At 40.1% G+C, this 27,675-nt stretch overlaps 2 protein-coding genes across 2 annotated transcripts in view; one reads left to right on the top strand and one right to left on the bottom strand.

The window, feature by feature from the left end:
* Positions 1-61: 61 nt before the first annotated feature.
* Positions 62-19,047, top strand: LOC118750758 (leukocyte receptor cluster member 1-like). The gene is given in 4 exon segments (XM_036485491.1): positions 62-170; positions 231-330; positions 17,630-17,968; positions 17,970-19,047. Coding segments are annotated over 4 exon segments (1,002 nt in total). The 5' UTR covers positions 62-102; the 3' UTR covers positions 18,465-19,047.
* The window catches only part of LOC118750757 (formylglycine-generating enzyme-like), a 60,682-nt gene continuing 51,466 nt past the window's right edge, over positions 18,460-27,675 (bottom strand). Inside the window, exons 2-3 of the mRNA XM_036485490.1 lie at positions 18,903-19,074; positions 18,460-18,850 (exon numbers count right to left, since the gene is read on the bottom strand). Coding sequence (XP_036341383.1) covers positions 18,541-18,850; positions 18,903-19,074 — 482 coding nt within the window. The 3' untranslated portion in view covers positions 18,460-18,540. The remainder of the gene's footprint in view (positions 18,851-18,902; positions 19,075-27,675) is intronic.

Raw genomic sequence — 27,675 nt, 5'->3', positions numbered from 1 at the left:
TTATTGTATCATGGGTAAAGTGAAGTGAAAACTTCAATTGAAGTGACAGCGGCAGCACTGTTCCATGCATCGTACCAAAACATCGATATTTGCGATGTATCGATGCTTTTCCGAAACCTCTATGCAGTAGCGATTTCGGCGAAGAAAATGAACATTCTTCCGAAGAAAAGGTAAATATGTACAAAATTTTTGTTTTTATATTTCTCAAGGAATTAAATTATTTCTTCAAGATGGCACGTACGAACGAAGGACAATATCGCCCGTGTTCGGCGGGACGAAGCGGCAGCTAAGGAAGAGGAACAAAAGAGAAAGGATAAATTGCAATTGGCGGTATGTTTTGGGGCAATTATGGATGGTAACTTGAGGGCTGTTACGGGCAATGAAGGGAGTTGTGAAGGTAGTTAATACTAATTGGGAATTTACATGATTCAGCTTTCGAAGGGGATTAGTTGAATCAGAAGTTGAACGAAAGCAGGCAGCCGACCAACTTCATTCGAAGCGATGGGAAATGTTTAGTAGCGCTCACATTGGTTTTGGGTTGGGCGGCGGAGGGAGCGGGGGCGGCGGAGGGAGCGGGGGCGGCGCCCCCACTGGAAAGGGGACAGTCCCCGCTTTCTAAAAAGGCGTACCCCCCATTGGGCTCCTCCCACAGGCTGGGATTTTTTAATAAAAGAAATTATGCCAAATTAGATATCGGCTGATTTTGAATAAATAATAAAAAGGGTGGGGTTTAGTAGCGCTCACAACTATTTCGGGCTGCTTCCTGATGTTCCCAAACTCCTACCTGAGTAGGTTGAATGAGGATGTGCCGAATGAGTGTCGGACATGCGGAGAGACCACACATGACTCGAAACACCTCTTCGCATGCCCGGAAAACCCGACAACCCTAACGGCCTTGTCCCTGTGGACAAACCCCACAGAAGCTGCACGCTTCCTAGGGTTGCCGTTAGTGGAACTTGACGACAACGACTGAGACACCAACCGTCCTGGGCGGGGTTGTTGTAGCCGCTACAACAACAACAACATTTCGGGCTATTCCGTCCAAAGGGGTGGCCCGATCCAAAAAAAATTCCACACACTTATAGGTCTACGCATTATTTTAACGCTCACTTTTGTAAATTTTGGTCACTAATTTATTTACAAATTGGGTTTGAAATATGTCCTTTTTTGTAAAATTCCGAAATTAGCGTACATTTATCACTCCTATTCTCCTTAAAGCATCCACTTCACCAATACATTTTTGTATTCCCCTTCACTTTATACCAGGGTACGAAGATAAACTGTACAAAACAATTCCCATTTGCTCATCGATCATCATATCATTTGTGGTTTTGTACAGTTTTGTAAATAGTCAGAAACAAATTGTAAGATTCACTGTCATTTTCCCCAACGAGAAACGTTTGCTTTTCGTTTGTGACAATTGTACCATAGGGTACGTTTTATATGTATGCAAACGTTTCAATTACGTGAAAAATAATTTTTTCTGTAAATTTTCATATCCAATTCAATTAAAAAACATTTTTATTTTTTTTATTCATTGCAGCCATTCGTTTTGTATTTGTTTATTGCATATATGTACATACATAAAAATATTTTCCCTGCACGATTCATTTCGTTTGTTGTTTCGTCTGTAACTACTAAACTACTGTAGTGTACTATCGCCAAAGTGAACTCAGCCGTTTTGTTTCGTATTGTACCGAACTGTTAAAGTAATAAACGAAACGAAATAGTAACGTACAATATAGTTTATTTTCGTACACTGCTTTATACTTCACTCGTTTAGTTATAACTTGCTTTATGACTTGTAATATAAATCAATTAATCACAATTCAATAAATAAAAACACCGTCAAAATCACGCGTCTGACTTTGGTTGCATATGCAAATTAAATGGCGGAGTTCAGCTGTCAAACTCCCAAAAATATGCAAAAGAATGAGAAAAAAAGAAGATAGGATATAAGCAATTAAAAATATACAAAGGTGTTCTCTGCAAAAGGTGCCAAATTAGGTATCGGGCGATTTTGAATTAAGAATAAAAAAGTTAATTAAGAATAGAAAAAACAAGTTTTTATAAAAAAAATGTTCTTTTTAACAAATGTATTTTTGCGTAGAATGCCTTCCGCGTAGGCGGCCTTCGGCAACACTTAGGGATTATAACCCTCAGGCAGTAGAGTTCTCCTTTCTGTGTTGCCAAAGAAGGGGGACTGAACACCTTTTGTAGAGCATTCCCACGACAGCCGGTTCTACGTACCGGAATGACTCGGGTTTCACCCGACCAAGGGCTGTTGTTTCGGCGATCTAACCCCGTTTAGGTCGGCGAAGTATCTCAGAAGTTGTCCGTCCATAGGGCAACATTCACTACGCATTCTCCTACTCAGGGCTGGCATCGAGTCAAACCCTGGGCCAGAAATATACACCTGCTGTGTATGCCGAAGACGTTTACACCACAACTCCACCTCAGTCAAGTGTAATGCCTGCGAGGGGTGGAGTCACCTCAGGGTCTGCTCGGGACTACGGACACACAGACAGTGGACCACGTCGTACGTGGCCCCCTGTTGCTCACATAGAGCAGCCTCCACGGCAACCCACAGTCCGCCCGTGCAGCCCCACACACTCACACAGCAACCACACACAGTCGCCACAACACAACAACATACCACAGCCACCACAGACCACATAACACACACAACCGCACCACCACCCACACGCCGCCGCCAACAACTCTTGGTTCCCCCTACAATCTGCACGGTATGTCAGACCAGAATATTCCGTAATGTGACATCAGTCAAGTGCAACACCTGCCTTGGCTGGTGCCACTTTAGGGCATGTTCAGGTCTGCGCACCACGCGAGATTGGACGGGGAACTTCGAGGGCCCGTGTTGCGCTGCCCGGTCGCTGGCATCAATTGCGACGCCCCCCAATACCACCACAGGGAGGCAATCACCCCAGCAGCACACACAGCCAACGGCGGCAAGAACTTACACTTCACTCACACCCCACATCACAACACGTCTCCCGAACCACATGAAGCTCCTCCAATTCAACTGTAACGGGCTACAGAGCAAGATTGAGGAGATAACCGCCTTTATGTGTCGGCATGGTATATTAATAGCTGCGGTCCAAGAGACGAAGTTGCACAGCAATTCAACTTTGTTGAATTGTGCCGGGTACAACGTGCACCGTCGAGATCGCGAGCGAGATAATGGTGGTGGCTTAGCGTTCATCACGCACCACACCGTGCAGTATCGTCTTATCGAAGCAGACATCGACCGCAGGGATACCACCCTAGAATGTCAGGGCATCGCTATCCGGTCAGGCGATGTCGAGCTCGAAATATTTAATATATACATACCCCCTGTCACCTGCTGCCCGGCAGGATATCACCCTGATATAGGTGCGCTCCTCAGAGGTGAAAACCGTATGGTAGTAGGTGACTTTAATGCGCACCACGATCTTTGGCACTCAAGCCTGTCAAACGATCGTAGGGGAACAGACTTGGCTGAGCAGATAGACGATTCGACATTCTGCACAATGAACGACGACGCACCCACCAGGATTATGGGTAACTGCAGTAGCTCGCCAGACATCACAATAGTCAGCGCTGGTCTGATAAACAGCATAACGTGGCGACCTATGCTGACTCTAGCATCAGACCATCTACCCATAGTCATCTCGATTGATAAACCAACCGACTTTGCCTCCGCCAAACACCGGACCTATGTCAACTTTTCTAAAGCTGACTGGAAAGGTTACGCGGAGTTTACTGAAAACACCTTCACGTCGCTCCCCACACCAACCGACGTCCACCTCGGTGAACGTAAGTTCCGCAGGGCTATCACTGCTGCTGCAGCCCGCTTCATACCGGCAGGGTGCATATCGGACCCACGTCCAAACTTCCCTGCCGAAGCGGCTGTTTTAGCAAATGAGCGTGACAGCCTTCGTCAGGCCGATCCCGGAGATCCCCGTATCAGGGATCTCAACGCGGAGATTCGGCAACTTGTAAACGTACATAAGCGGAAGAAGTGGGAGGAGCATCTGAAGACTTGCAACTTCACCTCTGGTGTGAGCAAGCTATGGTCAACCGTGAGGTCATTGTCTAATCCGACGAAGCACGACGACAGAGTCGAAATTTCCTTCGGCGACCATGCTTCGTCGGACCCGGAGCGATGCGCGAGCTATTTTAGCCGGCAGTTCATACTGCATCCTCCGGTGGACAAAGCCAAGCGTCGAGTGACCAGAAGGCTGCACAAACTGCCAACAAATTGTGCCCCCCTTGCTTTCACTTGCGGTGAAGTTCAGGTGGCCATCGGGAAGGCGAAAGCCTCCAAAGCCATGGGTCCCGACGGTATATGCATGCTGATGCTGAAAAATTTGGGTCCTGCGGGGGTAGCGTACCTAACGGAGGTCCTCAATTTGTCAATGGCCACTCTCATCATCCCAGACATCTGGAAGGTGGGGAGAGTGGTCCCACTGCTCAAACCGGGGAAACCTGCAAACAAAGGAGATTCGTATCGTCCGATTACACTCCTTTCCCCGGTAGCGAAGACACTCGAGGCCTTGCTACTCCCGTACTTCACAAATCACCTGACCCCAGCGAAGCATCAGCATGGTTTCCGTAAAGTGCACAGCACAACAACAGCACTTAACGCCATAAACACTCAGATAACTCGTGGCCTTAACCGTAACCGTCCCTGTGAGAGAACGATTCTAGTAGCGTTGGACCTGTCAAAGGCGTTTGACACCGTTTGCCATTCCACGCTACTAGAAGATATAGAGGCCTCCTCTCTCCCACAGAGGCTCAAACGGTGGTCGGCAAATTATCTAAGTGGTCGACATTCGTCGGTAATGTTCAGAGACAAAACGAGTAAGCAGCGAAAAATAAAACAGGGGGTTCCTCAGGGTGGTGTCCTTTCCCCGCTACTGTTTAACTTTTATATTTCAAAGCTCCCTCAACCACCAGAGGGAGTCTCGATTGTCTCCTATGCCGACGATTGCTCGATTATGGCGACTGGGAATGGAATTGATGACCTGTGTTCGAAAGTAAACGGCTATCTCTCCGAACTTTCTCGCTTCTTCACTGCAAAGTGTCTAGCCCTCTCCCCTATGAAATCCTCCGCGACCCTGTTCACAACCTGGACGAAGGAGGTCAGGCTACCGCTGGGGATTCACGTCGATGACACACCAATTCCGACGGTGAATAACCCCAAAATACTCGGAGTAACTTTCGACAGCCTGCTCTCCTTCTCTGCGCACTCAACCGCTATTGTCAATAAAGTACAGAGCCGCAACAAGGTCCTCAAGTCGCTAGCCGGCAGTACTTGGGGCAAAGACAAAGAAACGTTGCTGGCAACATACAAGGCAATAGGCCGGCCGGTTCTGAACTACGCAGCGCCAGTGTGGTCGCCTGGGACTAGTAGGACGCAGTGGACGAAGCTACAGACCGCACAAAACACCGCACTGAGGACAGCGACGGGATGCCTCCTGATGACGCCTGAACACCACCTGCACGGCGAGGCGCAAATGCTCCCGGTGAAGGAGCACAATATAATGCTCTGCAAGCAGTTCCTGATCGGGACCCACAGAAGTGGCCACCCGTGCAGACAGCTGCTTGCAGAGGAGCCCTCGCCTAGGCACGTCAGGAGGCATCTATATGAACTAACGGACGAAGTCCAGAGGTTCATTAAGCAACCTCTGGACCCGACAGCCTACAGACAGGCCTTGAACGGCATTCACAGGGACTCAGTCTCGAGTTATGTAGACTCTAGACCTGTGAATGCCGTTCTAGGCACACCACCCCCGGACATTGACGAGACGGAGCTTCATATGCCTCGGGAGACGCGCACCACACTTGCACAACTTCGCTCCGGCTACTGCAGCAGGTTAAACTCTTACCTGAGTAGGCTGAATGAGGATGTGCCTAATGAATGTCCGGCATGCGGAGAGACCCCACATGACTCGAAACATCTCTTCGCATGCCCGGCAAACCCGACATCCCTAACGACCTTGTCCTTATGGGCAAACCCCGCAGAAGCTGCACGCTTCCTAGGGTTGCCGTTAGTGGAACTTGACGACAACGACTGAGATACCAACCGATCTGGGCGGGGTTGTTGTAGCCGCTACAACAACAACAACAACCTTTTGTAGAGAACACCTTTCTGCGCAGGCGGGCTTCGGCCGCACTTAGGGATTATAACCCTCAGGCAGTAGAATTCTTTCTCTGTAGCCAAAGAAGGGGGGCTGAACATCTTTTTCAGAGAACGCCTTTAGGCGTAGGCGGCCTTCGGCCGCACTTAGGGATTATAACCCTCAGGCAGTAGAATACTCCTTTCTGTTTTGCGAAGAAAGGGAGCTGAACACCTTTTGCAGAGAACACCTTTGCATATTTTTAATGCTTACTGGGTTATATCCTATCTTCTTTTGTCTCTCATTCTTTTGCATATTTTGGAGTTTGACAGCTGAACTCCGCCATTTAATTTGCATATGCAACCAAAGTCACGCTTGATTTTGAAGGTGTTATTATTTAATGAATTGTGATTAATTGGTTAATATTAACCCATTTACGTCCAAACAAAAACGGTTAAACTCTTATTATATCTAATTTTATTTATGTGACCATAAAAGGCATTTTATACAAACTTAGGAAGTAAAATTAACGAAAAAAGTTTAAAAGTTAACTTTTGGGAGTGTACGTTTTTTAGTACAGCGGGCACTTATGCGTGTTAGTTTTTAAAACATTATTTGACAAAGCATAACGTTTTTTTGCATCCTGTACATTGTCATATTATTACCTCATGACACAAAACTCAGTTTTGCTGCTGGCAACTTGCCTTTGTTATGTAAGTTATGCCTTGGGTTTGGATCTGCTGCAATAGAACCAGATGGGTGGCTTTTTCGAACAATGTGTCCTCTAACAAACAAAACATGTCGAATCCACCGGTTAGATATACTCATATCAAGCATATATGCGGAGATTCATAACCCACCACCATTTCTTGCTACGAATATAAAAACCTAACATTTTTTGATAACAGCGATTTGACTACTCTATTTCCAAGATGATCCTATGAGCTTCCAATGATTTTTCCACAATATATGTCAAAGACTTAATAATAACCTTCAGAACTTGCTACCGCCCTGTTATAGTAACAAAATATAATCGAAATTTCCTTAAGAAATAAATATATATATACAGCTCTAGAAAATTAATTCAGAAACTACCTGACGTTTTTACAAAAATTCTGAATCATCATGTCACAGAGGCCAGATTTTGAACATTTTATCATTTTACGTAATTGCAAGACTATTTTCAACTACTACTTCTCACTTTTTTCTCTTACAGTAAAGTATTACTAACATAAATCTCCACAAATAATTCCAATCCTTCCACAAATACCTCTAGAGCTGTTCTGTACGATAGTTCCACTTGTATGATCTATAAATCCCGGAAGAAATATGCATTATACAAGTTTCACTATGTAAAGGAGGACCACACCCCCTTTTCCAATAACCGCCACTTTTCTACTGAGTATAGGATTGATTTCATAAACTATCTCCATACCAAGTTCTATTATTCTACAGCAAACTCCTCTTCATATGCAGTATGAAAAATTCAGTTTGTATGGGAGCTGCCACGCACCGATGACATATCCAAATTATTTTTAGTCTATAACCATGCTTGGAAAGTCGGAAATAGGTGTCCAAAAGTTCGAAAAATCGGTACGGCTGTTCTCAAGCTTTTCGAACAGAAAAACCGGCTTTCAACGACAGCTAACGAAATACCTGTATAAATCCATCAAATAACAAATCCTTATACCCATTGTTAGTAATTTGATTAATTTACTCGTTTTACACTTTATAATAGCGGATATTTTAAGGCAAAGTGCAATAATTTAAGAAAAACTCGCAGCTTTTCATATGGACCACTTCTAATGTGATAAGTCGATTTGTAAGGGTCCAAATCCGGAGTCCCCAGTTATACCTATTTGTCTTTTATTCTATCTGAAGTGAAATTAATACCAGTATGTGCAAACTTATTAAAGCAATTTCGTTCTAATAATAATAATAAACTTTTAGACGTGGGTTGAATTGGTGTCGTTTACATAGTACAAAGAGCGCAAATGGGTTAAAGTCATAAAGCCAGTTATAACTAATCGAGTAAAGTATAAAGTGAAGGGGAATACAAAAATGTATTGGTGAAGTGGCTGCTTTAAGGAGAATAGGAGAGATAAATGTACGCTAATTTCCGGATTTTACAAAAAAGGGCATATTTCAAACCCTATTTGTAATTAAATTAGTCACCGAAATTTACAAAAGTGAGTGTTAAAATAATGCGTAGACCCTTGAGTGTCTCGGACTTTGGACGGAATAGCCCGAAATAGTTGTGAGCGCTACTAAACCCCACCCGAAGCGATTAGTTGAAAGGCCGTTTACACCACAGTATACAGTAATCCAGATAGACAAAAAAATGTAAATATGCTTATTCATACATACATAAGCCCTGATCCAATACTTTTCCTGTAAAACTGTCAAACAGCAAAATTACTGGGCACTCTTTATGAATTTGTACAACGATTTTGGGTTGCTGTGCCCAAACGCGTGAATCGAATCAAAAACCTTTTACACACACTTGTAGACAACAGTCCACGATTTATTAAAAAAATATAATTTACTATATCTGTGCACTAATTTATTAATAATGTCGGTTGGAAATATGGTATTTTTTGCAAGTTTCCGAGCTAAGCTGTCAAAAAAAAAATATTCACGAAATATCTCCGCAAAAGGTGTTCAGCCTCTCTTCTTTAGCAAAACAGAAAGGAGAATTCTACTTAGGGTTATAATTCCTAAGCGCGGCCGAAGGCCGCCTACGCAGAAAGTTGTTTTCTGCAAAAGTTGTTCAGCCTCTTTTCTTCGGCAACACAGAAAGGAGAATTCTACTTAGTGAGGGTTATAATCCCTAAGCGCGGCCGAAGGCCGCCTACGCAGAAAGGTGCTTTCTGTAAAAGGTGTGTTCAGCCCCTCTTCTTGGGCAACAGAGAAAGGAGTAGTGAGGGTTATAATCGTTTTGGAAAAAATCCAAATTTTCGCTGTTTTCAAACAGCTCCCATTGGGACGGAGGGGGTGAGGGGTGACTTTTCCTAAAGCGGCGTCCATCCTCTTTCGTTTAGGGAAGGTTTGGGAGCCACGCTCCCTCCACCCCCACCCCTAAATCGTTGTACAAATAGCTAAGGATTTCCCAAATTACTCTCCGAAGTGAGAGTAAAAAGTGAGTAATAACAAAAAGTACGGGGAAAAAAAAAAAAAAAATTTCCTGTAAAAAGGTCAACCAGTGATTGCTTGACACTTTTCATGATTTTACCAGAAGAAAAAGTTCGGGGAAATATTGCAACTTCATTCTCTACACAACTCTCCAAAAGTCGCTCTCATTTATAGGATTTTGGAGTACGGGAACATTTTTCCGGCAACTTCCTGCAAGTTCGTGTAAAATCCTGTAAGTTCATGGAGTACTGGATCAGAGCTATATACTAGAGCTGTCAAGCTATCGACGATACTATCGATAGTCTGATAACATGAAATAACTATCGATAGTTATAGTACTATCGCCACTATCGTCTCATTGATAGCGTATTCTCTTTCCTACCGCTTTAGATATTTGCACGTATTGGTTCAAAGAGAACAAAAATTGGCAGCATTATTTCATGAACGAACGAATAAAGATCACCCAGGACGGTGTGCGATAAAAAAGTATTTTTTTCTTGCAGTGACGTCAATGACATTATCATCAATTATTATTTTTTCTCTAATGCAATTATAAATACGCGGTTACCGTGCTGGGTGATCTGTTTAGTTGGTTCGTGGCATTATTTCTAAATGCGCCATTTTTTATTTTAAGCGTGGAAATGGAGGTTACATTGCCGTCTTAAGAGCGTGTCATACCGGGCAATGCAGTATATTTCAAAAGACTGTCAAATTGGGAAATTGCAGAAAGCAGTTGCATGTAAAGTGTCTCTCGAAAGATTTTTTTTTATTTCCGAAAGGCGAATTGCAGGGAAAATTTCTGAAATCGCTTTTTGACTGTTTACACGGCGAATGAATTTCTAGCAATATTTCTCGATATTAAAATGCAACCGTGAGCCGCTAAAATAAACAAATTTATAAAATTAAGATAACGAAAAATAAATGGATTTAGAAAAACATATGAAATGGGTCGGTACTATCGATAGTATCGATAGTTACCCTTAAGACTATGGTAAAACATCGATGGACTTGACTATCGATAGTTTGACAGCTCTACTATATACATTCCCTTTTTCGTCGTGAGTAGGGACACGATATCGAACCGAAAGTATCGATATGGTACTCATTTAAAGTATCGCTGGAATAATATCGGGTACCCATTAATATCGGAATAAAAAGACTCGATATCGCAAATATCGATACCAAAATAAAAAAAAAAAGAAATATCTGAAAAAGTGGTTAGAAACCTCCGAGCGTATTTCTGCCATGAAAAACACCTCATAAAAACGCCCTTTGTGGCACAACATCAAGGCGCACGCAACAAATCGGAGGAGAAGCTCGGCCAGGCGCTAACATATTTTGTAAGCGCCAATCTATTATGTTTACACGTAGAGATTGAAGTGTTGACTTAAAACACCGAGACCGCGTGTTCAAATCCCGCCACATGCAATCCTAACGATAGTAAAAAATTTATCTTCTTTAAAGCCCAATTTATATCGGGAAGAGTTGATAATCGGATAAGTCTTGAAAGCAATTTTTTCTCTTTTGTGTTTTCTATTTGCGTCCAGACGAGTCAACTGTAGTGATAGTGAAGGCAAGACGATTGAAGACGAAACTGTATCCGATAACCGCAAGGTAACGGAAATTGAAGAACCGCTAGTTGCGGTTGCAAACGACGCTGCTACAAGTAAAGTGACCGAAAATAATGGCCCCTACTATGAGTTACATTCCATCTTCGACTGTGGTCGAAAGTGCTCATCGAACGAATTTTCATTTCGTAAGTCGTAGTAAGAATAGCGCTATTGTGAACTTCGCTCGTTTATGTTGTTCACAATAGTATATTTTTCACCGCTGAGAAGCTTTTTTTACAAATCGAGCAAACTAAATAGTGTGCTTATACATATTTATGTAAATTTGTGCAAATTAAAATGAAATAAAAAAGAAAGCAAGTTTATAAAAACGTGGTAAAAATTAGTACAACGAAGTTCTGGGGTTCAACGACTCGTCAGAGGATGAGAGTTTAGAGAACTGGCCAGGAGTAGTAAATGTTTAAGTGAGTTTAAGTATAGCCTTTACAATATATTTTGACATAAAATTTATTTAAGAAATTTGACTATAGATTTACCAAAAACTTCCGACTGTCTAAAGAGGCGTTCGTGAGCCAAATCTATTTAAAATATTTTAAAACTATCCACAGCTCTATGATTTGTTCTCAGAGATTGTGCCAACTGAGTATTGGGATTTTCTTTCACAAGTATTATTATTATTATTTATTAACAAAATAAATAAATTAATACGTTAATATTATTGAACGAGCATTAGCTGCCAGGACTATCAGCTCTAAATAATAAACTCTTTGTGTATCACTTAAAGAAGTAAAATTGTCAATCGAAGATCAGCTTTAATAAAATAATTATTTCTATATACGGACACGAATATGCTTTATAAAATTGTTTATATAATTTATATTTTCTTTCGTAGGCGTTTTAAGAAGTTCTTTTAAGATATTGGCTTCTGATTTCAACTAGGTTATAACAGTCTTGAAATATGTGTTTTAGAGAGAGCGTATCTCCACAGAGTGCACAGGATGGAGGTGGATCAATGGCCAGGAGATGTTGGTGAGTGTCCTGGGTATGGCCAAGGCGCAAACGGGAGTAGTTCTTAATCTGCGATTTTGGGATGTCGGTAGGGTATCGTATATTTTTTAGGTCTCTGTTGATGGGTGTGTAGTGGTGATGGTTATACTGAAGCCATTCGCTCTTCGCTTTTGCGTGGAGGTATCGCTTGATTGCTGCACACATGTCTTTCTTCTCGCAAGTTCCATCTTTTGTTACCGGTAGAGTAGGAACGGATTTCGGTGCGCCATCAGCCGCTTCGTTGCCGTAGATCCCTATGTGACTAGGTATCCAGAGCAAGCGTATAGTAGATCCCCTATCGATGAGTAAGTCTCTTATTTGATTAATAGTCTTCACAAGTAAAAGCAGCATTTCAAGCTTGTGTTTGTATTCACGACGTTAAAACTGCATGAAATTGATAAAACTTTTTTATAATTAGTCTACCCGCCAAAAAGTAAGAAAACAAATGCAAAATCATACATTTTTCACAATTTTCCAACACTTCGCTAAACCATCGAAAGCAAAATTCTGTTCGACAGAAAATTCAATACTCAACGAAAATTTCGACACGGTTGCATAGCTCATAATACGAATTTCACTTACGATCTTCGATAACCAGCGAAGATCGAAAATCGAATGCAACTCATAATAAGGGCCAATGTTCAGAAGTTTTCAGACAATGAGGTTATGTATCCCTCAAATTTTGCAGGACCAATCTTTACTTTAGTTGACGCGGCTCTGTGCCAAGACATTCCCAAAAAAAATCACGAATGGCCTTACCTTCTTTGATAAGATCAAATATCTTAGAATGATATTGTCGGTCAGGCGTTTTATGCGAAAAGCAGAAAACAATGAGCTAATTCCGACTAGAGATGGGCACGGGCCAGGCTTTTGGCAGGGGCCCGGCGGGCCCCTGCGTAAGCCCGCGGGTACGGGCCGGAATATTTGCTGTCAGCACGAACTCGTGCGTGCATGGGCGTTCAGTAAAATTTCATAAAAGCACGAATAGGCACGAAAAAGCCCGTTGCTAATACTACAAATTTAGAAAAGCGATTGTTTTTATGCAAAAAAAAAATAGTACATATAAAACTCTTTTGATAAGAGAAAAGCAAAAAAAAAAAATATTTGGAAACCGATAGAAAAAATAAGATACTTAGTAGTTTTGTTACCCAAAATACCTTCCACTTTTTCTACTTCTCAGAAAATATTTTATAAAAATCTTTGATGGAAAAAATTGATTCGCTTAAGTAAATATACATACATTAACACAAAATTAAAAATATGTACATATGTATACACACAATAAAAGTTGGCCCTTTATTTCCGGGCTGGGAGGTGTCCCGTCGTGCCGGGCCGAGTCGGGCCGGGCTCCACTAAAATTCTCAACGTGCGGGCTCGTGCGTGTTTTTGAAAGTTGATTTTGCACTCGTGCCTGAAAAATTAGGCCCGTGCCCATTTCTACTACGGAGATATCGGCAATGGACCACATATTTTGTGGCCCCCTGCTGCTCAAACAGAGCAGCCTTCACGGCTGACCCCAGTCCACCTGAGCAGCTCAACACAGACACCACAGCACCACAACATAACAACACAATAGGCCATACCACAACCGCACCACAACCCACACGCCGCCGCCAACAACTTCTAGTTCCTCCTACAATGTGCACGGTTTGTCAGACCAGGATATTCCGTATTGTGACATCAGTCCAGTGCAACACCTGCCTTGGCTGGTGCCACTTTAGGGCATGTTCAGGTCTGCGCACCACGCGAGATTGGACGAGGAACTTCGAGGGCCCATGTCGCGCTGCCCGATCGCAAACCCCAACTGCTACGCCTCCCACTACCACCACAGGGCGGCAACCTCCACAGCAGCGCACACAGCCAATGGCGGTAAGGCCACACACATCCCTCACACTCCGCATAACTACACGTCTCCCGAACCACATGAAGCTCCTTCAATTAAACTGTAACAGACTTCAGAGTAAGATCGAGGAGATAACCGTCTTCATGGGAAGGCATGGTATATTGATAGCTGCGGTCCAAGAGACGAAGTTGCACCGTCGAGATCGCGAGCGAGATAATGGTAGTGGCTTAGCGTTCATCACGCCCCACAGGGTGCAGTATCGTCTTATTGAAGCAGACATCGGCCGCAGGGATACCACCCTAGAATTTCAGGGCATTGCTATCCGGTCAGGCGATTTTGAGCTCGAAATATTTAATTTATAAAAACCCCCTGTCCTTGCTGCTCGACAGGATACCCCCTGACATAGGTGCGCTCCTCAGAGGTGAAAACCGTATGGTAGTAGGTGACTTCAATACGCATCACGATCTTTGGCATTCAAGCCTGTCAAACGATCGTAGGGGAGCAGACTTAGCTGAGCAGATAGACGATTCGACATTCGACATTCTGCTCAATGAACGACGGCGCACCCACCAGGATTATGGGCAGGTGCTGCAGCTCACCAGACAACAATAGTCAGCGCTGGTCTGATAAACAGCGTATCATGGCGAGCTATGCTGACTTTGGCATCAGACCATCTGCCCATAGTCATCTTGATAGATAAACCAACCGAATTTGCCTCCGCGAAATACCTGACCTATATCAACTTTTCTAAAGCTGATTAGAAAGGCTACGCGGAATTTACTGAGAGCACCTTCGGTGCGCTCCCCACACCAACCGACGTCCACCTTGGTGAACGTAAGTTTCTCAGGGTTGTCACTGCTGCTGCAGCTCGCTTCGGATGCATAACGGAGCCACGTCCAAATTTCCCTACTGAAGCGGCTGTTCTAGCCGATGAGCGTGACGGCCTCCTACTGGCCGATCCCGGAAATCCTCATATCAGGGATCTCAACGCGGAGATTCGGCAACAAGTGAACGTACATAAGCGGAGGAAGTGGGAAGAGCATCTGAAGACCCTTAACTTCACCTCTGGTGTGAGTAAGCTTTGATCGACCGTGAGGTCACTGTCCAATCCAACGAAGGACGACGACAGGGTCGAAATTTCTTTCGGCGGCCATGCTTCGTCGGACCCGGAGCGATGCGCAAGCTATTTTAGCCGGCAGTTCATACTGCATCCTCCGATGGACAAAGCCAAGCGTCGAGTGACCAGGGCTGCACAACCTGCCAACAACCTGTGCGGTGAAGTTCAGGTGGCCATGGGTCCCGACAGAATATGCATGCTGATGCTGGAAAATTTGGGTCCCACGGGAGTAGCGTACCTTACGGAGGTCCTCAATATGTCTATGGCCCCTCTCATCATCCCAGACATCTGGAAGGTGGGGAGAGTGGTCCCACCGCTCAACCCGGGGAAACCACCCAACAAAGAAGAATCTTATCGATCGATAACACTCCTTTCCCCGGTAGCGAAGACACTAGAGACCTTGCTGCTCCGTATTTCACAAACCACCTGACCCCAGCGCAGCATCAGCATGGTTTCCGTAAAATGCACAGTACAACAACAGCACTTAACGCCATAAACATTCAGATAACTCGTGGCCTTAACCGTAACCGTCCCTGTGAGAGAACTATTCTATGTAGTAGCGTTGGACCTGTCAAAAGTGTTCCACGCTACTAGAAGATATAGAGGCTTCCTCTCTCCCACAGAGGCTCAAAAGATGGTCGGCGAATTATCTGAGGTCGACATTCGTCGGTAATGTTTAGAGACAAATCGAGCAAACTTAGAAAAATTAAACAGGTGGTTCCAAGGGGGGGTTGCTTTCCCCGCTACTGTTTATTTCATTTATTTATTTAATGTCTAAAGTTGTAAGTGGTACAGACATGAAAAATTACAAGCTATGTAGTTAAATTTTTGGTACAATTTGAAGCGTTAAATGAACTAAGAGTAAATACATTAATGGCTAATCTAAATTTTTGCACAATAAATAGTTTTTTCAATTTAGTATAGATAATTGATTTTGATTCCGACAAGTTAAGATCCAAAAATTTTGAGAAACAGTTGTACTCAGTCAAAGCCCTGACAATGGGGGCATTTGCATTGTAAACTGTTTTATTTAAACCAATACGAAAAGTATCAAAGCGACGAAGGTTTCTACTCGGCACGGTGAAATCTATCAACCCAAGAAGGGACGAGCAGTCGACTTTACCCAAGACAATGTCAAGAAGAAATGACACGGACAGTAGTGAGCGTCTATTGTTTAATGTTAATAAACTAATCAATTGGCAACGCGACTCGTAAGGTGGAAGCGGTTCAGAAAAATGTAGTGTGCAGAGCAAAGCGTAGGAATATTTTTTGCACTCTCCAAACGATTGATGTGAATAGCGTGATACGGTCTCCAGATAAACGCTCCCTCAAACCCAAGAGGGAGTCTCGATTGTCTCCTGCGCCGACGATTGCTCGATCATGGCGACTGGGAATGGAATTGATGACTTGTGTTCGAAAGTAAACGGGTGTCCCTGCAAGCTTTCTCGCTTCTTCAGTGCAAGGAGCCTAACCCTCTCCCCTACGAAATCCTCTGCGACCTTGTTCACCACCTGGACAAAGGAGGTCAAGCTACCGCTGGGAATTCCCGTCGATGATACACCAATTCCGACGGTGAATAACCCCAAAATACTCGGAGTAACCTTCGACCGTCTGCTCTCCTTCTCTGCGCACGCAACCGCTATTGTCAACAAAGTACAGAGCCGCAACACGGTCCTCAAGTCGCTAGCCGGAAGTACTTGGGGCAAAGATAAGGAAACGTTGCTGGCAACATACAAGGCAATAGGCTGGCCGGTTTTAAATTACGCAGCACCAGTGTGGTCGCCGGGGACTATTAGGACGCAATGGATGCAGACAACTCAGAACACCGCACTACGGACAGCGACTGTATGCCTTTTGATGTCGCTTGAACACCACTTACACGACGAGGCGGAATTGCTCCGTCAAGGAGCATAACAAGCAAGCAGTTCCTTGTCGGGAGTCATAGACGTGGTCCCCCGAATGGGCAGCTGCTTGAAGAAGAGCCCTCGCCCAGGCACGTCAGGAGGCATCTCAACGAACTGACGGACGAAGTCCAGAGGTTCATTAAACAACCTCTGGACCCGTCAGCATATCGACAGGCCCTGAACGGCATTCACTGGGAGTCAGTATCGATTTACCTGTGAATGCCGTTCTAGGCGCACAACCACCGGACATAGACGAGACGGAGCTGCATCTGCCTCGGGAGACAAAAACCACAATAGCCCAACTTCGCTCTGGCTATTGCAGCAGGTTAAACTCATACGTGAGCAGACTAAACGCGGATGTGCCGAATGAGTGTCCGGCATGCGGAGAGACACCTCATGACTCGAAGCATCTCTTCGTATGCCCGGAAGACCCAACAACCCTAACGCCTTTGTTCCTGCGGACCGACCCTATAGAGGCTGCACTCTTCTTAGGGCTGCCGTTAGTGGAACTTGACGACATCGACAGCTATTAACCGATCTGGGGGAATTGTTGTAGCCGCTACAACAACAACAGCAATTAAAAAGCTGATCGGTGTATTTGCAAATTGAAAATATTTGGCGCGATTTTTTGTTTATTCATTTTGACAGCTGCTAGTTCTTAGAGTAAAAATATTACTAGCAGAAATTAGCAGGAGGGCCAAAGAAAAGTAGAGAGTTAGAACGAGAGAGAGTTGCTAGTTTTTTTGGGTTAATTAACGCTTTCCAGCAGCATTCGAGTATTCTCAATTGCCTCTAGCAGCGACGCAATGCCATCCATAATAATCGAGCCATTTTTTTAATTATACATTACTTAAATTTATACATGACTTAAATGGAATATTTTTAATTGTTTTTAGGAAAGTGAAGCGCGAATAAACTTTCTAAGGAAGAAGTCTGGTTTGCCAGAGCGTCGCAATAGTAACATTCAAGAAAGCTTGGGATTATCTACTAAAGATGATATCAGCGCTGATCCGCAACACGTAAATTTATTCGCTGATTATAGATCACATATTAAAACTACAAATAAAGCATTAGAAGAAGAAAAAAAGGAAGAGCGAGAGAAATATGAAAAGCAAATTGGCTACCTAACATATTTAGGACAAGACACAAATGAGTCGTTAAAATTGCGAAGCTGGTACGAGGTGGCACCACAAAGAGAAAAAGTCGGCGAAGTCAATACCCTCGAAAAGGATTTAAAAAAACAAAGAATCTCAAGACCCTCTGACACTTATTAATGCATTATTACCCAGCGACCAGTTGAAGACTGAAAGGCCTACTATATCCAAATTTTCGTTAGAAAAAAATGAACCATCAACGTACCCTCTCCTAAGTGGGAAGAAAATAAAAAAAAATTATCAAAAAGAGGAAAAACGGAAGTTTCGCAAAGAAAAGAAGCATAAGAAACGTAAACACAAACATAAAAAAGACGAAGCTAAAAAGGATAAGCGGTGCCTTAGCACAGAAAGTGAAAGTGATTCGGAGGAACGGCAACGGCTTAAGCGCGAAAAAATAGAAAAACTTCGAAAGGAACGACTACAGCGAGAGGCTACTGAACGGGCACGTCAAGAAGCACTTCTAACACCAAAGAATAGTACGCAAGAATTGAATACAAAAGAAGCTCCCGCTACACGAATTGTACAAAAGTACAATAGCCAATTCAACCCCGAAATAGCAAAACAAAATATTATTTAATTTGTATATACCTTGCAAAGTTATTTTATTTGTGCATATAATACATATTCATTCCGGTGTAGACCAAAGTTGATATTTAAGCATTCTTTGCGCAACGGAAGCCCAAGTTTCCGGATGAACTATCTGCAGTGTTTTGGGAACGAGCAGCACACCGATATCGAAAGCAATAGGATTCATGACATAAGTAGGAACCACCTTTCTTTACACGCTGAGCATTCGGACCAACCTCATCTTTTTGCCAGCTGTCTTGTGTCCATTCCCAAACATTTCCCACAATGTTATAAATATCATAGTCGTTTTGACGGAATTCGCTGACAGGACAGGTTATGCCATAGCCATCGGCCGCAGTGTTATCATCTGGGAATTCGCCTTGCCAAATATTCAACCTATATCATAAATTCCCGTGGAAATCAAATAATAGTACAATTTTTGACATACCAATGTTTGCCGCGTGGTGATAATTTATTTCCCCAAGGAAAGAGTTTGCGTTTCTTTCCCCCTCGACATGCAACCTCCCACTCTGCTTCTGTGGGCAACCGTTTTCCTGCCCAGTTGCAATAAGCTACCGCATCATTCCAGGACACATGAACAACAGGATGATCCAAAAAATCTTAATTGAAAAATAAGAAAATATAAGCAGAGGTGTCAATCTAAGCCAAATGCTTGAAAAAGCTTATTTTGCATATATCTGGCAATTTTGTTGGTTCTTAATTTTCTTCTTCGGACAACATATTAACTATCGTACAGTGCTTATTTTGTGGATAGGAAATTGATCGATCCTTCAAGTGGTTTTGATTAATTACACCAGGCTGAGGTTCAAATACCCAATTGGCTAAATCTCGCAAAATAATCTCTTGTGGCACTAATCATAATTTTTGAGTCTGGCGAGAGTTCTCGCCTTTCTCTAACGCGCAAGAGAAAACTGAAATACATAATCAGATTCTCTGAAACGCACATTTATCGAGAGTTTAAAATAATTTTCCGTTCCCTCAGTTCCTCCATCAGGATTTTTTTAAGTTTTCCAGCAATTTAAAATTATACAAAATTGGAAATAAAGAAATGAAATTGTTCAAAATTATTGTTGTTTACTTTTACTTTTACAGTTTTACTTTTTATCATAATTTCTCAATGTAAAGCTTGAAAAACCTTTCCGCGCTAATATGTACATACTTTTATATCAAATGATTCTTAAATCTGAAATGTTTGTTCAAAGTTTCAGATCGATCACTTTAATCTGATATATGAATTGTCTCTATACGTTTATCCATAAATATATATATGGACAAATCTAAAAAATAGGTACACTTTCAAAAAAAAAAAAATTTAATTTTTAAATTTGTGAGCACACCTATGTTTTATATATCATTTTACTCGTAATATCTTAATAAATCGATTAATATAAGTGTAATTCATTTTCGTCAAGTGCTTCAAAAGTTAGCCGAGGAATAAACATGAAATATAAAACAAAAGAATAAGCGGGGTGCAAATTACGCTGTTCAAGTTGTAAACTTTGAGCAAAGATTTTGAAAGTTGAACTCACTTAATTACCAGATTGGCTCCGGTTTTCGAGATAACGGTACTTGAAAATATGATTAAATTTTAACTATTTTATAAATAACTCCCTCAGTCTTGAAGTTATTTTACTAAAATTTGGTAAATAACAGTTTTTTAATATTACCTTAATTATTTCTTAAAATTATCGAAATAGGTTCACATCAACATATAGCTCCAATGCAACTGATTACTCAGATATGTGTTTTTGCACTATAACTCGAACTTCATATCTGAATAATAAATTGTATGCGTGCTATATGTTAAATTGAACCCATACTAAATTTTAACCTGTTTAATTGGAGGAGTTATAACGCAAAACAACGTCTCTGATCAATCAGTTGTAAGTGAGCTAGATGCTTTAGTCAACCGATTTCGATGATTGTATGGAATAGTTAAGGTAATATTAAAAACCGGTTATGTGCAAAATTTTAGTAAAATATCTTCAAAACTCAGGGACTTTTTTATAAAATAATTAAAATTTAAGCAAAGTTTCAAGTACCGCTATCTCGAAAACTGGAGCCAATAGTGTAAAACTGAGGACGCCATTGATTTTGGAAGGCTCCAATTAAGTAAGAGCAACTATCAGAACATTTGTCGAAAAAAATTTGTTTGATACCACTCGAAATATTCTGACTAAAAGAAGGAGCATCATTAAATATAGTAAATCAGGGTTTTTACACACTTCTAGAGACAATTTTTTTGAAGCATTGTACAGGTATATGTAATTTTATAAGAACTAGCAGTTATAGAAAGATTTATATCGACGTATTTTCCAAATGTGCCTTCAATTAAGGAGTTTTTGGTATAAAAATTACGCTCAAGATCGCAGAATATTTTATCTTTAAAAGTTGTTTTTTCTGAAAGCACACCTCTTGCTAAGGTATCAAATTATTCGTTATTGTTTGTAGAATACAACACATACTTAAGAAGTTCTTAGAATTAAATGCTTCAAAACCTATACGCGATAAACCAAAAATTTTGAAAATTGTGAAATGACTTTGGGTTACTTACCATTTCGTCATTTTTTAAGGCACATTTTCATTACCTACTACATATGAAGTGTACACATAAGTGCTAAATGCCCATTTAATTTCAAATCGGAATATGGTGTGCTTCAAAAGATATGACATAATTAATTGTGCGCCTCTTAAAAATTACATAAAAAATTCACTTGTTTTCATAATTTTTTTTTTTAATTTAAACACCCATAATTCAAAAGTTATGCAGCAAATTGCTCCACATTTTTTTTGAGGCTTCAAGTATATGTCAATGAATTGTATCCAAAAGCAATCAGCTGGATTTAGTTTACAACAGTGAAAATAAAGCTAAACACAAAGGTTACCTGTTTTTTAGATTTGCGCATATATGTAGATTTTTTAATACATCATATATGTAATACTTCTATATTGGCAGTAAGCTAACTTCACAATGTGTAAGCATTCCGAAATCAAAGCGAGACAGTCTAGTACCGTTTTTGTCAATGAATTGTGTACTTGAGTGCCGTTTTTGTATATGTGTTGTGTACATGTTTATTTATAAACGTATGTGTTCCTTTTCTTTCGTACGTGTTTATTGATATATCTGTACTGTAGTGTTTTCGGACGGTACTAGCCATGATAAAAACATAACAAGGTAAAACCATTGAGGGGCAGTCTGACGTTTGCCAACAATATAATTTTAAAATCAAAACTCAAACTCACATACACATTCTCATTTTCAATCTCAAACAACAATTGTGAACAATTTAATTTTTTTATTTTCAATTTTATATGATTTTAAAATGTTGGCAAACGTCAGAAAAAAATCATGGCCGACGAATCGAGAGAATGAATTTACCTTGTAATGTTTTTATCATGGTACTAGCTCTTACTGCCAATATAGGAGTATTACATATATGTAATACATATAGAACCATATTTGTCTCATTAGAGAAAAAAACGTCAAAATAAACTATGTAAGATTTACATATATATGGATGTGTGTACAGAGCCAAAAGCAATATTTTTGTTTTGCAGATCTTCCGCTGCCTACATTCGCACGAACGTAGCAATGCTTGCTCGATATGAAACAAAAACGGACGAAAACGAATTAATGGAACATCCGATAGATACAGCCAGTGTTGCCAGGTTGCCGATTTGGTCGTCATTTTGAAGATCTTTTACGGCCATGACGATTTGACGATTTTTTTGCCCCATTGGCGATTTTTCTTTATGTGCAAGTTTGGTTGGTTCTCAACTTTGAAGATAGTTACACAGACAACTAAAAATTGCAGTGTAAACACTACCATTTCTGATAATACACAATTGTGTATCCAAATTATATCATCTGGTAGCACTAACAGTAGTTGTCGATACCCAATAAACATTTAGGTTTGAGCTCAACTTGAGGTTAAGTTGAGAACTAAGGTATTTCTCAAATCTCCAACGTTGTTTCTCAACAGTATCTCAAGTGGAGGATCATAGCGTTCTCAACAAAAAGGGCATTTTTCTTTATATGAAAAAAAGGACTGTTTCTCAAGGTGAGAAAATGCTAGTTCTCAACTTGAAGTCCAATTTAATTCTCCAATTGGTCTCAAACATATCATTGAAATACTGAAATTGAAATAGTAAAATACCTTATACCTTTTTGATTGAAACGACATACATAGATGAATTTAAATATTAATTTTTAATTTTATTACTCCTTTTGTATTATGTAGTTCAGCAAAATCGTATTACAATAATTCACTTCACAGTACACAGTCCGACAGTAATTTTGCCACTTGATTCACTTGGCGTTTTATTTTCTTTCAAGATTATTTGAGGATGTTTTGAAGATTATTTACTTTTTGTTGGTAATTTTCCTCTTTATATAGCTTTAGTTTTTCACTTGATAATTAAATATTCGTTTCTCTATCACTTTTTACGTATCTGCGCGTCGGTTAGAGATGAGTTGGAGAATGATGTTGGATATCAACTTGAGAACTTTGAATTTCTCCAAGGTTGGAGAAATATTTTTTTGGTGTTTATTGGGTAAGTAGTTTTCTTCTTTGTTTCATCATTTTTGTGTAGGTTTTCGGGTGAAATTCGTGGTTTTTGCGTTGTGTACTGATACATATTTCATTGAGCGAAGGAAATTATGAATAAGTTATTTAGCGAAACTTGTAAGTATGAACAGTTTTTAATGCACATGGTAAAGTTGCAGTTTGCAAATATTTGATGTTCTCTTTACCTCAGCTGTCGAGCCAGAAGATGCTGCTTTGCAAGAAAACTCAACTCTTGAGGGAAGTTTGTTCACACGGGACTTTTTAAAAGGAAATGGTTGACCTTGGTTTGAGTTTTAACCAAACAGCGATATACATAAAAGTTTCAAAAATTAAATATAGCATTGACAATTGTACCTTAATAAAGCTAAGTATACAGTTCTCAAGAAAATCGAAAAATTCATATAAAATCACTCAAGAAATCAAACCAGTAAAAAAAAAACGCTCGTATATTTAGTCATTCAAAAAAATTTACACCAACGGCAATGTTCTTCTTCAAACAACAAAAATAATGAAACCCATTCGTGTGATTTTTCTAGAAATATATACTAGATAAAAACTTTGTGACAAAAACAAATGTTACATGACTTATCCAAAGTTTCACTAATCAATTTTAAATTTATCAGACTGTTAAAATTTAAAATGTTTAATTTTCCGAACAAAAGGGTCATTTTAAATTTTAACAAGCTGATAAATTTAAAATTGATTGGTGCTGCCGGGCATTAATGATCTAAAAATGAAGAAGAAAATGCGATTTTATTGCAATTAAAAATATTTTTGTTAAAAGTATGTAAATTTTAAAAATTCGTAAAGACGTTTAACTTTTTATTTTTTACGTATATCAATCAGAAAAAACCCAAAAGTGCTTCCTGGTTCTGTTTATTTAAATTTTTTATATGTTGACGGTTTTTACATGCAAATGACAATTTTTGAGAACCAAACTGACGATTTCTCACTTAATTCACCTGGCAACACTGCCTACAGCGCTGCAGCAAGAATGATAGAATACAAGATAGCGCCGTCCTGGGCGTTGACATTTGTGTGCCACAAGTAAACAAAGAATGGAGTGAAAAGAAGAGCGAGTTGAAATTGCCAAAGCAGTTCACTTTACAGCGAAAAACGTGTTTTAATTTTGCTAAATGTGAAAATATAGCATTTTTAACCTAATCTATTAGAGAACAGTGAACATTTTAGTGCACTCCTTTGCTTTGCAATTAAGGCTGCTGCAGAATACTGCAGCAGCATCTGCGGGATTGATTAGTTAACTTGCTAATGGAGGCTGCGTGGAGCAGAAACAAAATCATTGTGAGGAAATGCTGGTAATATAATAATAGAGAAACATTTCGGCAACGGCTTTGCCGTGCCCTATGTACACAAAATGCAGCGATTCGTCCCAGCGCTACACTTGCATCTACGCTTCTTGCATCTTGACGGCTGTCGCAATTTAACACACAGCACTTCGTTGTATTAATTTTTACGCAGTCCTCAACGCAAAAATCACTCGCAAATTGAAAATTAACACAATTTAAACTGATTTTTCACTTATAATTAAAATTTCTCTTTCGCTGATTTGTAAACAAAGGTTTATTTACAAGTTACCACAACTGTCAAAATCGGCAAAACCAAAGTAGCGGTACCAATGACGGCGCCACCTTTGTTCGCTGCATCGTGGCGCTGCAGCGATGTTGTTGTTGATAGTGTGTGTGAACAACGCAACAACGTTGTGTATGTTCAGATCAGGGAGCCAACTCGTGGGGAATTCCCCGATTTGCGGGGAATTGCAGTTTGCGTGGGAATCGGAGAATGGACCATTTTTTGTAGGGAATTTCAGTTTACATGGAAAGGCGGGGGATGAACTTATTTTTGTGAGGAATTAGGTGTAAAAAATTCCTTTTTTGCTTCACTAATTTCATAAGGATTTAAAAAATGTAAGTTGAAATGTCTCACCCGTCACCGTGGAATGAGCCGTATGCAGTTTTGAAGCTCGTTCAATTCAAGTATAATAAAGTTTCATATGGCTAAAAATTGTCGTTCATTTTTTAGAATTTTCTTTGTAGCATTTGCTTTAATAAACACAATCAGCCCTATTCTGCATTTCGATTACGTTCCCTCATTCCGCTCCGCAACAATCGTAATTTGGTATTCTGGAGTTACGATCGAATCGAAAGAAGAGCGAAAACATCTTCGAAACCAGCTGGTTGTATAGGAATGTGTGAAATCGAAACAAAACAAAAGAAATATTTGCCACCAAGCTATAGCAGCTTATGAAGTTAAATTTTGTAAATATTTTAAAATAACTAAGGGCGGTATTATCACTTGCGAAGCGAATGAATTTGGCGAAGCGAACGGTTTGACGAAGCGAATGGTTTGGCGGACGCAACTTAAATATGCATTAAGAGTGTTCTTTTTTACCAGCTTGTGGAAGTTCTTTCCATCGAGAACACTTTTAATGCCTTCTCTGACCCTTAATTCGCTTCGGCAAACCGTTCGCTTCGCCAAAATCATTCGCTTCGCAAGTGATAATACCGCCCTAAATATATCCCAACAAACATTTAGGGTTGAGCTCAACTTGAGGCTAAGTTGAGAACTAAGGTACCTCAAGTTCACGATCATAGCGTTCTCGATAAAAAGGGCATTTTTCTTTGTATGAAAAAAAGACTGTTTCTCAAGTTGAGAAAATGCTAAATAGGTCTCAACTTGAACTCCAATGTCATTCTCCAATTGGTCCCAAAATATCATTGAAATACTGAAATTGAAATAGTAAAATATTTATTTATTTATTTATTAACAGCTATAACTTATAATTAAAATTACAAGTTAAGAACTTAGAGCTATGGCTACAAAGGCCTTAAGCTAACTTCCTAGTTGATATTTTTTTTATTATTATTATTATTATTATTATTATCATTATTTTTTTTTTTATTATTCATATTAAGAAATTCAGTTGTGCAATTCTTAAAAATTCAATAATTAGTTCAATGTTATGTGTGGTAGGATCTGAAAGGTACATAGATGGATTTTGGTTTTGAAAGGTCTTTGTTCTGAAGTAAGTTAGTTTTGTTCGTATTGTGAGATTTGTACCAGTCAGATGTATTATTCCATACGGTGCGTTCAGTTTTTTCTCAAACATATCATGGAAATAGTAAAATACCTTATACCTTTTTGATAGAAACGACATATGTACATACATAGATGAATTTAAATATTAATTTTTCATTTTATTACTCCTTTTGTATTATGCAGTTAATCAATATCGAATTACAATAATTCACTTCACAGTTTACAGTCCGACAGTAATTTTGCCACTTGTTTCACTTCGCCTTTTATTTTCTTTCAAGATTATTTGAGGATACTTTGAAGATTTTTTACTTTTTGTTGTAATTTTCCTCTTTATACAGCTTTCGTTTTTCACTTGATAATTAAAAATTCGTTTCTGTATCACTTTTTACGTATCTGCGCGTCGGTTAGAGATGAGTTAGAGAATGATGTTGGATATCAACTTGAGAACTATGAATTTCTCCAAGGTTGGAGAAATATTTTTTTGGTGTTTATTGGGATCTAACATCATTGCAATTTAAAAATAAAATTTCGTTAGTTCTTAATTTGAGTGGAGGTGGAATGGAGTGCTTGAAGAGGAGAACGAGTCCCATAGTGAATAATCATAAAAAAATTCATCTTGAACTGCATTACTCACTGCTCAAAGCCAGTGAAATTATAAACATTGTTTGAGCACTGCACAATATTTGCATTTACTACAGGGTGGAAGATTTGAACGCAAATGAATTCGATTTTGAAAGCCGTCAGGAGGAGGCGAAGAACAAAGCTTATTTGTGTATTGGTGTTGGTTGATTTTTCCGACAGGGTGGTAAGATGATTTATTTTGGAACGAATTTCCGTCATCCCTTGTCAAGTTTGGTTTGCAGACAAACCGGTTTCGGCGTTGTGCCATCTTCAGAACGAAAAATGACACTGAAGATGGCACAACGCCGAACCGGTTTGTCTGCAAACCAAACTTGACAAGGGATGACGAAATTCGTTCCAAAATAAATCACCAAAGCTTATCCCTCCATAGCAAATCGGATTCGAGACAACATACGCACCTCTTTCTAAAAAGTGAGTAAAAAAGAGTACAATAATAAAAACATCTTTTTGATGTAACTCCACATTTTATGTATGTATGTACATACATCTATTAATCTATATATATAAAAATGAAATGTTTTCCGTATGACGGCGATGCCTGACCAAACAGCTGAACCGATTTCAATTCTGTAAAAAAGTACTTTTTGGACCGAAAAATCAAGAATGCTGAGACGTCACGATTTCACAATTTCATAGTTTTCCGTATATCGCTCCCTGATAAACAAAAAATTGTCAGGTAAAAGTGTCGCCGTTCCTGAAATATTTACATTTTTGTTAATAAAAAAAAAATCGTGCCTTTTCATGTATTTTCTTTAACTGTGTGATAAATTAGTATGATTTTTATTGTGTTAAGTATGTCCAATCATTTGTTATTTTTACTCAGTCAGTAATTTGTAATAGTCATTCAGTCTGTCGTTTGTAATAGTCATTCAGTCGGTCTTGTAAGAGCTTAAGTTTTGGATTTGCTAAATAAATTTACAACCCTGTGTTCTA

The sequence above is a fragment of the Rhagoletis pomonella genome, unplaced genomic scaffold (assembly GCF_013731165.1).
Source record: "Rhagoletis pomonella isolate Grant_MI unplaced genomic scaffold, Rhpom_1.0 Rhpom_scaffold_00387, whole genome shotgun sequence".
Taxonomy (NCBI): domain Eukaryota; kingdom Metazoa; phylum Arthropoda; class Insecta; order Diptera; family Tephritidae; genus Rhagoletis; species Rhagoletis pomonella.
The sequence above is the reverse complement of the archived record's forward strand: the minus strand, read 5'-3'. Positions and strand labels throughout refer to the sequence as shown.